Raw genomic sequence first — 13,440 nt, 5'->3', positions numbered from 1 at the left:
CTCCTGTGTGGTGTAATTGCATAGATGTAGTGCCTCCTGAATGTGGCTCCTGCGTGGTGTAATTGAATTGATGTAGCACCTCCTGAATGTGGCCCCTGTGTGGTGTAACTGTACTGGTGTAGGGCCCTCTTGCATCTTGAGTAGGGGTGGGCGGAACGGTTCATTCTACCCACGGAATTGGCAGAATTTGGTGACTATGTTTTACTCTTGTAATTCAGAGTTCTGACCAAATTCCACCAATTGCCTTGCAGTGAATTTTTTTTCCCACGAAGCAATAAATATGCGAGCGAGATTTGGCTCCCCCTAGAGCGATTTTCTAATGGGGGTGGTCACGAGCAGTCTTGAGAGGTGGCAGTCAAAGGGCTGCTTCTCAAGTAGATTTGCTGCAGCTCGAGTAGATTTTCTTCTCGAGAGATAGAAAAATAAAATTAAATAGCTGCACCCTCCCATATACTGCATAGTGTCAGTAGCACTGACTTTCCAATGCTACTCGAGCTACTGCTGCTAAATGTCAGGTTGAGCAGCGCAACATGCACATTTCCGCCCGTTGGAATCTCGCAGAGTTTTTGTGTAATTCCTCAGAGTGGAACTCCATGAATTCTGCCTCCCCTAACCTTGAGCTGCATTTCTTTGGTCTTTGGTCTCTTCTTACAGTTAACCCCTTCACTACCTGCCAGAAGACACCTGCTGGTTGTACGGCACGGAGAGAGGGTGGACCAAGTCTTTGGGAAATCCTGGATACAGCAGTGTCTGACCTCTGACGGTGAGTCTGTAGCTCCTGTAGGGCATACTACAGGTGGTAGGCTACAGCTTTTTAGGTGTCCATAGCTGCCACCAAGTTTTGAATCAAATTACTACAGCTTTCTAAGTTTGGCAGTGTGATAGAAGTTGTTGGAAGGGCGGTGCGCTGCTCTGTGACTCGACTTCTTCACCTGTGTTAACACAAGCAGTGATCTGCTATGCCATCCACGTGTGATATGCAAGGTGTTCTCTCTGCAGTCATGGCTCACTGGACTTAGGATGTGGCTTTCGTAGACAGTATTATATTTATAGTCTCCTCCTATGGGTGGTTTGTGTGTTTGTTTAAGAAGGACTTGAGATGCGGCTTTTGTAGACATTATTTGATTTACAGTCTATTCCTACAGGGGATGGGGGGTTTGTGTGTTTTTTAAGAAGGACTTGAGATGTGCCTTTGGTAGACAGTATTAGATTTATAGTCTCCTCCTACGGGTGGTTTGCGTGTTCTTTAAGAAGGACTTCAGATCTGGCTTTGGTAGACAGTATTAGAATTACAGCCTCTTCCTATGTGTGGTTTGTGTGTTATTTAAGGACTTGGGATGCAGCTTCGGTAGACAGTATTACATTTATAGTCTCCTCCTATGGGTGGTTTGTGTGTTATTTAAGAAGGACTTGAGATGCGGCTTTGGTAGACAGTATTAGATTTATGGTCTCTTCCTGTGGGTGGTTTGTGTGTTTTTTAAGAAGGACTTGAGATGCGGTTTTGGTAGACAGTATTAGATTTACAGCCTCTTCCTATGGGTGGTTTGTGTGTTTTTTAAGAAGGACTTGAGATGCGGCTTTGGTAGACAGTATTAGGTTTGTAGTCTCTTCATATGGTGGTTTGTGTGTTTTTTAAGAAGGACTTGGGATGCGTCTTTGGTAGACAGTATTAGATTTATAGTCTCTTCTTTTGGTGGTTTGTGTGTTATTTAAGAAGGACTTGAGATGCAGCTTTGGTAGACAGTATTAGATGTATAGTCTATTCCTATGGGTGGTTTGCGTGTTTTTTAAGAAGGACTTGAGACACGGCTTTGGTAGACAGTATTAGATTTACAGTCTCTTCCTATGGGTGGTTTGTGTGTTATTTAAGAAGACTTGAGATCTAGCTTTGGTAGACAGTATTAGATTTGTAGTCTCCTCATATGGGTGGCTTGTGTGTTATTTAAGAAGGACTTGATATGTGGCTTTGGTAGACAGTATTAGATGTATAGTCTCCTCCTATCTGTGGTTTGTGTGTTATTTACGAAGGACTTGAGATGCTGCTTTGGTAGACAGTATTAGATTTATAGTATCTCCCTGTGGTGGTTTATGTGTTTTTTAAGAAGGACTTGAGATATGCCTTTGGTAGACAGTATTAGATTTGTAGTCTCTTCCTATGGTGGTTTATGTGTTTTTTAAGAAGGACTTGGGATGCGGCTTTGGTAGACAGTATTAGATGTATGGTCTCTTCCTATGGGTGGCTTGTCTGTTTTTCAGAAGGACTTGAGATCGGGCTTTGGTAGACAATATTAGATGTATAGTCTCCTCCTATGGGTGGTTTGAGTGTTATTTAAGAAGGACTTGAGATGCGGCTTTGGTAGACAATATTAAATTTATAGTCTCCTCCTATGGGTGGTTTGTGTGTTATTTAAGAAGGACTTGAGATGCGGCTTCAGTAGACAGTATTAGATTAACAGTCTCTTCCTGCGGGTGGTTTGTGTGCTATTTAGGAAGGTTTTGAAATGCGGCTTCGGTAGACAGTATTAGATTTATAGTCTCTTCCTATGGGTGATTTGTGTGTTATTTAAGGACTTGAGATTTAGCTTCGGTAGACAGTATTAGATTTATAGTCTCTTCCTAAGGGTGGTGTGTGTGCTATTTAAGAAGGATTTGAAATGCGGCTTCGGTAGACAGTATTAGATTTATAGTCTCTTCCTACGGGTGGTTTGTGTGCTATTTAGGAAGGATTTGAAACGCGGCTTCGGTAGACAGTATTAGATTTATAGTCTCTTCCTACGGGAGATTTGTGTTATTTAAGGACTTGGGATGCAGCTTTGGTAGACAGTATTAGATTTATAGTCTCTTCTTACGGGTTGTTTGTGTGCTATTTAAGAAGGATTTGAAATGCGGCTTCGGTAGACAGTATTAGATTTATAGTCTCTTCCTACGGGTGATTTGTGTGTTATTTAAGGACTTGAGATGCAGCTTTGGTAGACAGTGTTAGATTTATAGTCTCCTCCTATGGGTGGTTTGCGTGTTCTTTACAATGGACTTGAGATGCAGCTTTGGTAGACAGTATTAGATCTATAGTCTCCTCCTATGGGTGGTTTGTGTTTTATTTAAGAAGGATTTGAGATTCGGCTTCGGTAGACACTATTAGATTTATAGTCTCTTCCTACGGGTGGTGTGTGTGCTATTTAAGAAGGATTTGAAATGCGGCTTCGGTAGACAGTATTAGATTTATAGTCTCTTCCTATGGGTGATTTGTGTGTTATTTAAGGACTTGAGATGCAGCTTTGGTAGACAGTATTAGATTTATAGTCTCTTCTTATGGGTGGTTTGTGTGTTATTTAGGAAGGGCGGGACATGCAGCTTTGGTAGACAGTTCTAGATCTATAGTCTCCTCCTATGGGTGATTTGTGTGCTATTTAAGAAGGATTTGAGATTCGGCTTCGGTAGACAGTATTAGATTTATAGTCTCTTCCTATGGGTGGTGTGTGTGCTATTTAAGAAGGATTTGAAATGCGGCTTCGGTAGACAGTATTAGATTTATAGTCTCTTCCTATGGGTGGTGTGTGTGCTATTTAAGAAGGATTTGAAATGCGGCTTCGGTAGACAGTATTACATTTATAGTCTCTTCCTACGGGTGATTTGTGTGTTATTTAAGGACTTGAGATGCAGCTTTGGTAGACAGTATTAGATTTATAGTCTCTTCTTACGGGTGGTTTGTGTGCTATTTAAGAAGGATTTGAAATGCGGCTTCGGTAGACAGTATTAGATTTATTGTCTCTTCCTACGGGTGATTTGTGTGTTATTTAAGGACTTGAGATGCAGCTTTGGTAGACAGTATTAGATTTATAGTCTCCTCCTATGGGTGGTTTGCGTGTTCTTTACGATGGACTTGAGATGCGGCTTTGGTCGACAGTATTAGATTTATAGTTTATTCCCGTGGGTGGTTTGTGTGTTTTTTAAGAAGGACTTGAGATGTGGCCTTTGTAGACAGTATTAGATTTATGGCCTCTTCCTATGGACGGTTAGTGTGTTTTTTCATTACTATTTTCTGGAGTCTACAATGAAATCATCTCCGCACCCACTTGTATCTCTTGTGGTTTTCAGGAAGGTATACCCGGCCGGACCTAAACTTCCCCGTCTCTCTGCCTCTAAGATCAGTCGGGGCGAAAGCCTTTGAGCTGGACCCTCCTTTGTCCTCCTGTGGCATCTTTCAGTCCAAACTTGTGGGTGAGTTACATTTCTTTCTTCCTTTTAACTCTACAGAGTTGGGGTGTCAGGCCAATAGACAGGAGTGTTTTGTGGCACATAATGGAATCTCAGAAACTTTGTGAGCTATTGTGGTTTTCGAAGCACTATAACCATATATATAACATTGGGGAAAACAGCGTAGAACTGTAAAAAAAATTGTACATGAGGTTTGGAAGGTCTTGTTCAAGAATTGTATTGGGAAAGCGAATGGCATATGATTCTCAAAGCAGAGGTAATTGCTTGGACTTCTTTTATTCATCTCAAAATAACTAATTAACATTCACTAGCTAAACTTTTATTCAAGTATATCTTTAAGTAGTAAAAATCGATAACAATGTTTGTAATGATATCTTTCCACTTCTCTCTTGAAGTTTATGTATTTAAAAAGAATTGATCTTGTACATTGGAACGTTAATGAAAACAGGTGCATCGAAACTAGGTAAAAAAGTAACATTAATTAAAATGTAAAAGACAATACTCGGTCATCTAACTTCAAGAAAAGTACATAAATACTTCTCTGAATGAGGCCCCTTATAAAAAAAAGATAGTACAGCTGTTGCGAATTCCAAACAGAAATCTGCCAACTCACACGGTGCCACCGTGTGTCACACGATTTCGGATTTCTTCACACAGTCTCCCGCTGAAGAGCCAATTTCACACGGTTCCACCGTGTGTCACGCGATTTTGGATTTCTTCACACGGTCTCCATCAGAGGAGCCAATGTCAGACTGTGCCACTATGTGTCGCACGATTTCGGCTTTCTACACACAGTCAACCGATGTGGAGCCAATATCACCCGGGGCCACCGTGTGTCACACGATTTTGGATTTCTTCAGAGTCTCCCGCTGAGGAGTCAATGTCACACTGTGCCACCGTGTGTCACACGATTTCGGCTTTTTTTCACACAGTCTACGGATGAGGAGCCGACATTATAAGGTTGCTGGAAAGAGGATCTGGACACCACTGCACAAAGTGGCTTTCTAGCTCATCTTTGGAGACATTAGGCAAAAGATGTCCATTGAGTGGCGTGAAGACACCCCGGACATCGGCGACCGTCTCAGCAACCCTTTTTATGGGGCAAGGCACAAGAGGATGGGCTTGATGGAGGGCAGAGTGCCTCTTGGGTAGGTCTCACATGAGGCCTCACACCCTCCAATGCCCTCCCCCTTTTCACACGGTGTTTTTTTTATATTTGTTTTACAAGTTGGCTGTTCTGCAAACAGCTCTAGCCCCTGCACTGTCAGTTCTCAGTAGGACAGATCACAGAGAGGAACAGGCCCTGTGCTATCAGGTCTCAGTGTTACTGATTATCATACAGCCCTGTGCTGTCATGTCTCAGTATAAGAGATCACAGGGAGGAACAGGCCCTCATAGGGAGGAACGGGACTTGTGCTATCAAGACTCACTGTTACTGATTATCATACAAAAACAGCCCTGTGCTGTCAGGTCTCAGTATAAGAGATCACAGGGAGGAACAGGCTTTATGCTAGCAGGACTCAGTGTTACTAATTATCATACAAACACATCCCTGTGCTGTCAGGTCTCAGTATAAGAGATCACAGGCGAGCCACAGCCCTTGTGCTGTCAGGTCTCAGTGTTAGAGACTGTAGTACAAACACATCCGTGTACTGTCAGATTTCAGTATAAGAGATTACAGGAGAGGTTCAGCCCCTGCAATGTCAGGTATTTATATAAGAGATCATTAGGAGGCGCAGCCCCTGTGGTATCAGGTCTCAGTGTTACAGATTATCATACAAACCCAACCCTGTGCTGTCAGGTCCGAATATAAGAGATCACAGAGGAGGTTCAGCCCATGCAATGTCATGTATAAGAGCTCTTCGGGGGGCAGAGCCCCTGTGGTATCAGGTCCCAGTATTACAGATTATCATACAAACACAGCCCTCATACAAACCTGCTGTCAGGTCTCAGTAGAAGAGATCACAGAGTTGCACAGTTCCTGCACCGTCAAGTCACTGTATAAGAGATCATTGAGAGGCGCAGTCCCTGTGCTATCAGGTCTCAGGGTAAGAGATCACAGGTGAGGCACAGCCCTTGTGCTGCCAGGATTCAATGTTACAGACTGTATACAAACACTGCCCTGTGCTGAGAGGAGTCCTGCATGGTTAGCCCCCCACTTTGTGCCTGATGTTGATGTGTCCTAGAAGCTGGTAGTGCCCAGGGACCCTGCTAGCCAGGTTCCCTGGGACAGATCTCTTTCCCTAAATCTGTTGTGAAGCTTGGCACAATTGGATACACTCTTAAATCTCACTGTTAAATCCCTAGTAAATGGATACCCTAATCCCCAGGGAATGAGATATTAAGAGTAGGCCCCTGAGGGCAGCAGCACTGATTGTGCCACCCTCTAGGGCCCTGCACCCAGGTGCACCCAGCACTCCCATTGCAGGCTGAGTGTACTGCGGCAAACCTAAAAAGACAAACTTAACTCCATATTTATATTTTGGAGCTAGACATGTCTAGCACCAAAATATTGGAGTTAAAGTCGTTTTTTGCCTGCGGAAAACTACCTTGCGTCAATGAGATGAAAGGTAGGCGTACTCGGGAAAAAATGACTCTAAGGCCCTAGCGCCTTATTTATCCTCCCGTGCAAAAATCACGCACGGGAGTAGGAGGGCCTTAAATAATGGCGCTAAGCCTGCTTAGCGCCATTATTTAACGCCTGGGGATAGACAGGCGTTAGGCGACCTGTGGGCCTTTTTCCATGTTCAGAGACCATGGAAATAGCCCACAGGTGCCCTTCCCTGCCCCCGGGGCAACCCCCATCAACCCGCACCTACACCTGCAGGATACCTAAGAATGGGGGGGACCCATCCCAGGAAAGTCCAGGTAAGTATTTTAAATCTTTTTTCAAAGTGCCATAGGGGGGCCTGACTTGGCCCCCCCTACTTGGCACTGTGCCCTATAGCCATGCCCAGGGGACACAAGTCCCCTGGGCATGGGCATTGGGCTGGGGGGCATCTCTCCTGCCTTAACTGAGACAGGAGTCATATCCATGGGGTTTTAACATCAAAACATGACGCTAGTCTGATTAGAGGCATTATTTATGCCTCTGCCCGTACTAGCGTCATCCTCTGACGCTAAACCCCCTGTTCCCCCTACGCCTCCCATGCCCGACTTGCGTCCTTTTCCATGTCGCTAGCTGGGCCTTACCGCCGGCTAGCGTCATACTATAAATATGACGCCCAGCGGGCAACTTGGTATGGCGCTAGGCGACGGAAAACTTTTTGACGCTGAACTGCGTTCGGGCAGTTCAGTGTCAAAAGTATAAATATGGGCCTTGGCCTTGAAATATATATAACACCCTGAAGTATTTTCATAAATCCTGGTCTCGAGTTATTCATTCAGTGTGTGTGGAGCATGATTGGATTTGTGAGTACAGCAAATACTTAGCACATCTCCCGGATTAGCCTAACTGCGCGACCAGCTACCTTACAAATTGGAGCATTAGGTGGTCTGATTTTTACCTCTGGAAACCATGGTGTGGTTGCCTGGACCCACTGCACAGTGCGCCTGGCTTTGCACACTACATAGAGGGCCAGCCTCCTACACTCATAATAAGAGACTACAGGGGAGGTACAGCCCCTGTGCTATCAGGTCTCAGTGTTACAGATCATCATACAAACCCAACCCTGTGCTGTCAGGTCTCTGTATAAGAGATCACAGGGGAGGTACAGCCCCTGTGCTATCAGGCCTCAGTGTTACAGATCATCATACAAACCCAACCCTGTGCTGTCAGGTCTCAGTATAAAAGATCACAGGGGAGGTTCAGTCCCTGCACTGTCAGTTCTTTCTATAAGAGATCAATGGGAGGTGCAGCTCCTGTGCTATCAGGTCTCAATGTTACAGATTATCATACAACCACAGCCCTGTGCTGTCAGGTCTCAGTATAAGAGATCACAGGGAAGGCACAGCCCCTGCACTGTCAGGTCTTTCTGTAAGAGATTATTGGGAGGCAAAGCCCCTTTGCTATCAGGTCTCAGTGTTACAGATTATCATACAAACACAGCCCTGTGCTGTCCGATCTCTGTATAAGAGATCACAGGGGAGGTACAGCCCCTGTGCTATCAGGCCTCAGTGTTACAGATCATCATACAAACCCAACCATGTGCCTTCAGGTCGCAGCATAAGAGATCACAGGAGAGGTTTAGCCACTGCAATGTAAGGTTATTGTGTAAGAGATCTTTAGGAGGTGCAGCCCCTGTGCTATCAGGTCTCAGTGCAGGCAGTAATATTAACACAACCCTTCATGAGAATGCCACCTGAGTTAACCTTAGCAGTTTGTGGTCTCTGCTTCTTTCCAGGGGAAGCTTTGCTGGAGCAAGGGCTCGCCATTGACTCTGTCTACTCATCCCCGGCCCTGTGCTGCATCGAGACTGCTGTCAGGTCTCAGTGTTACAGATTATCATACAAACACAGCCCTGTGCTGTCAGGTCTCAGTGTTACAGACTACAGTACAAACACAATTCTACATGAGAATGCCACCTGAGTTAATCTTTGCAGTTTGTGGTATCCGCTTCTTTCCAGGGGAAGCTTTGTTGGAGCAAGGGCTCGCCATTGGCTGTGTGTACTCAGCCCCGGCCCTGCGCTGCATCAAGAGTGCTGTCAGGTCAGTGTTACAGATTATCATACAAACACAACCCTGTGCTGTCAGGTCTCCGTGTTACAGACTGTAGTACATACACAACCCTACATGAGAATGTCACCTGAGTTAACCTTTGCAGTTTGTGGTCTCTGCTTGTTTCCAGGGGAAGCTTTGCTGGAGCAAGGGCTCCCCATCGGCGAGCCCCGGCCCTGCACTGCATCGAGACTGCTATCAGGTCTCTGTGTTACAGATTATCATACAAACACAGCCCTGTGCTGTCAGACTTCAGTATAAGAGATCACAGGTGAGGCACAGCCCCTGTGCTATCAGGGCTCAGTGTTACAGACTGTAGTACATACACAACCCTACATGAGAATGCCACCTGAGTTAACCTTTGCAGTTTGTGGTCTCCGCTTCTTTCCAGGGGAAGCTTTTCTGGAGCAAGGGCTCGCCATTGGCTGCGTGTACTCAGCCCCGGCCCTGTGCTGCATCAAGACTGCTGTCAGGTCTCAGTGTTACAGGCTGTAGTACAAACACAACCCTGTGCTGTCAGATTTCAGTATAAGAGATCACAGGTGAGGCACAGCCCCTGTGCTATCAGGTCTCAGTGTTACAGACTGTAGTACATACACAACCCTACTTGAGAATGTCACCTGAGTTAACCTTTGTAGTTTGTGGTCTCTGCTTCTTTCCAGGGGAAGCTTTTCTGGAGCAAGGGCTCCCCATTGGCTCTGTGTAATCGGCCCCGGCCCTGCGCTGCATCGAGACTGCTATCAGGTCTCAGTGTTACAGGCTGTAGTACAAACACAACCCTGTGCTGTCAGATTTCAGTATAAGAGATCACAGGTGAGGCACAGCCCCTGTGCTGTCAGGTCTCAGTGTTACAGACTGTAGTATATACACAACCCTACTTGAGAATGCCACCTGAGTTAACCCTTGCAGTTTGTGGTCTCTGCTTGTCTCTAGGAGATCCTTTGCTGGAGCAAGGGCTCGCCATTGGCTCCGTGTACTCAGCCCCGGCCCTGCGCTTCATCGAGACTGCTATCAGGTCTCAGTGTTACGGATTATCATACAAACACAGCCTGTGCTGTGAGGTCTCAGTGTTACAGACTGTAGTACAAACACAGCCTGTGCTGTCAGGTCTCAGTGTTACAGACTGTAGTACAAACACAACCCTGTGCTGTCAGGTCTCCGTGTTACAGACTGTAGTACATACACAACCCTACTTGAGAATGCCACCTGAGTTAACCTTTGCAGTTTGTGGTCTCTGCTTGTTTCTAGGAGATGCTTTGCTGGAGCAAGGGCTCGCCATTGGCTCTGTGTACTCAGCCCCGGCCCTGCACTGCATCGAGACTGCTATCAGGTCTCAGTGTTACGGATTATCATACAAACACAGCCTGTGCTGTGAGGTCTCAGTGTTACAGACTGTAGTACAAACACAGCCTGTGCTGTCAGGGCTCAGTGTTACAGACTGTAGTACAAACACAACCCTGTGCTGTCAGGTCTCCGTGTTACAGACTAAGGAACATACACAACCCTACTTGAGAATGCCACCTGAGTTAACCTTTGCAGTTTGTGGTCTCTGCTTCTTTCCAGGGGAAGCTTTGTTGGAGCAAGGGCTCGCCATTGGCTGCGTGTACTCAGCCCCGGCCCTGCGCTGCATCGAGACTGCTATCAGGTCTCAGTGTTACGGATTATCATACAAACACAGCCTGTGCTATCAGGTCTCAGTGTTACAGGCTGTAGTACATACACAACCCTACATGAGAATGTCACCTGAGTTAACCCTTGCAGTTTGTGGTCTCTGCTTGTTTCTAGGAGATGCTTTGTTGGAGCAAGGGCTCGCCATTGGCTGCGTGTACTCGCCCCGGCCCTGCGCTGCATCGAGAGTGCTGTCAGGTCTCAGTGTTACATATTATCATACAAACACAACCCTGTGCTGTCAGGTCTCCGTGTTACAGACTGTAGTACATACACAACCCTACATGAGAATGTCACCTGAGTTAACCCTTGCAGTTTGTGGTCTCTGCTTGTTTCTAGGAGATGCTTTGCTGGAGCAAGGGCTCGCCATTGGCTGCGTGTACTCGGCCCCGGCCCTGTGCTGCATCGAGACTGCTATCAGGTCTCATGTGTTACAGATTATCATACAAACACAACCCTGTGCTGTCAGGTCTCCGTGTTACAGACTGTAGTACATACACAACCCTACATGAGAATGCCACCTGAGTTAACCCTTGCAGTTTGTGGTCTCTGCTTGTTTCTAGGAGATGCTTTTCTGGAGCAAGGGCTCGCCATTGGCTGCGTGTACTCGGCCCCGGCCCTGCGCTGCATCGAGACTGCTATCAGGTCTCAGTGTTACGGATGATCATACAAACACAACCTGTGCTATCAGGTCTCAGTATTACAGACTGTAGTACATACACAACCCTGTGCTGTCAGGTCTCAGTGTTACAGGCTGTAGTACAAACACAACCCTGTGCTGTCAGGTCTCATTGTTACAGACTGTAGTACAAACACAACCCTGTGCTGTCAGGTCTCAGTGTTACAGACTGTAGTACATACACAACCCTACATGAGAATGTCACCTGAGTTAACCTTTGCAGTTTGTGGTCTCTGCTTGTTTCTAGGAGATGCTTTTCTGGAGCAAGGGCTCGCCATTGGCTGCGTGTACTCGGCCCCGGCCCTGCGCTGCATCGAGACTGCTATCAGGTCTCAGTGTTACAGGCTGTAGTACAAACACAACCCTGTGCTGTCAGGGCTCAGTGTTACAGACTGTAGTACAAACACAACCCTGTTCTGTCAGGTCTCAGTGTTACAGACTGTAGTACATACACAACCCTACATGAGAATGTCACCTGAGTTAACCCTTGCAGTTTGTGGTCTCTGCTTGTTTCTAGGAGATGCTTTTCTGGAGCAAGGGCTCGCCATTGGCTGCGTGTACTCGGCCCCGGCCCTGCGCTGCATCGAGACTGCTATCAGGTCTCAGTGTTACAGGCTGTAGTACAAACACAACCCTGTGCTGTCAGGGCTCAGTGTTACAGACTGTAGTACAAACACAACCCTGTGCTGTCAGGTCTCAGTGTTACAGACTGTAGTACATACACAACCCTACATGAGAATGTCACCTGAGTTAACCTTTGCAGTTTGTGGTCTCTGCTTGTTTCTAGGAGATGCTTTGCTGGAGCAAGGGCTCGCAATTGGCTGCGTGTACTCGGCCCCGGCCCTGCGCTTCATCGAGACTGCTATCAGGTCTCAGTGTTACGGATTATCATACAAACACAGCCTGTGCTGTGAGGTCTCAGTGTTACAGACTGTAGTACATACACAACCCTACATGAGAATGTCACGTGAGTTAACCTTTGCAGTTTGTGGTCTCTGCTTGTTTCTAGGAGATGCTTTGCTGGAGCAAGGGCTCGCCATTGGCTGCGTGTACTCGGCCCCGGCCCTGCGCTGCATCGAGACCGCTCACCACATCCTGCAGAGTAAGTGTGAGAGAGAAGCTGCCCTGTTAACATCTGGAGCCACTGTCGTGATATTATCGTGGCTGTGTCCACTGTCCTGATACTATCGTGGCTGTGTCCACTGTCGTGATACTATCGTGGCTGTGTCCACTGTCGTGATACTATCGTGGCTGTGTCCACTGTCGTGATACTATCGTGGCTGTGTCCACTGTCGTGATATTATCATGGCTGTGTTTATATGTGCATAGGAGGCATGGAGGGATCTCTAAAGATGTTCAATAAAAACAATGGGTTCTTTTGTGATGACTTATTTTTTAAAACCTTGTACAAAAGCATCACATGACACAAACCAATGGATGAAGATATTGTTGTAAAGAGCGGACCCACATTTCATCCTTTGGGGCTCACACAGGTTAAGACGTTTCGAAGGCTCACAAGAGGAAACTAGGATAGACTCCAGGACACAACACAATGACCAGAGTTCACTCACTTGTGTCACCGCCGTGGATCCACATTTAACCACAACTCTCTGCTAGAACTGCACTCTGTTGCCCCCCCCCGCCCCACTCTCACCTCTGACCCCCTCATGCACTGATGGACTCGGCCACCACACTGCTTTCTGAAGCCAACAATTTCAGCCTTATCACACCCATTTATCGCGCCCTACACTGGCTTCCAAATGAAGTGAGGCTTAAACTCAAGCCTGCCTGCATCACATTAAACTCCATCACACACAAACACCAAACCGCTTGCCAGCTGCCTCAAGGGATCTAAGACTTCAAGAGAACAGAGGTCTTCAGACGTGAAGCCATGAAGCTCTGAACCCCCAGAGCTGCCCCCCACTCCTCCCCGGATGCAGCCCCGTCTTTCTGGAGCTCGTCACCAAGTCTTCAACACCTTGTTCAGTTCCAGGACTTGTTACACTCGATTTTAGCCTATAATCCAGTCCACCAAGTCCCGCCTTCTCCTCCCCAATCCTCTCCTCCTCTTTGTCCCGCTCTCTGCGAACCCCGTCTTGCTCCCTCCCCTCCCCTCCCGATGCGTTTCTGCTCTTTATGCCACCTTCCTCAAACCCCTCCCACCTTATTGTAAGCAGGTGGTGGTCACCACCAGTCTGGAGAACCAGACCCCAAGCTATCG

The 13,440-nt window shown here is 46.7% G+C and overlaps 1 protein-coding gene across 1 annotated transcript in view; it reads left to right on the top strand.

The window, feature by feature from the left end:
- UBASH3A (ubiquitin associated and SH3 domain containing A) overlaps positions 1 to 13,440 on the top strand; it is a 113,380-nt gene that overhangs the window by 57,926 nt on the left and 42,014 nt on the right. Inside the window, exons 7-9 of the mRNA XM_069203581.1 lie at positions 655 to 763; positions 4,096 to 4,218; positions 12,229 to 12,321. Of these exons, the coding sequence (XP_069059682.1) occupies positions 655 to 763; positions 4,096 to 4,218; positions 12,229 to 12,321 (325 nt within the window). The remainder of the gene's footprint in view (positions 1 to 654; positions 764 to 4,095; positions 4,219 to 12,228; positions 12,322 to 13,440) is intronic.

The sequence above is a fragment of the Pleurodeles waltl genome, chromosome 8 (genome assembly GCF_031143425.1).
Source record: "Pleurodeles waltl isolate 20211129_DDA chromosome 8, aPleWal1.hap1.20221129, whole genome shotgun sequence".
Lineage (NCBI taxonomy): Eukaryota > Metazoa > Chordata > Amphibia > Caudata > Salamandridae > Pleurodeles > Pleurodeles waltl.
The sequence above is the reverse complement of the archived record's forward strand: the minus strand, read 5'-3'. Positions and strand labels throughout refer to the sequence as shown.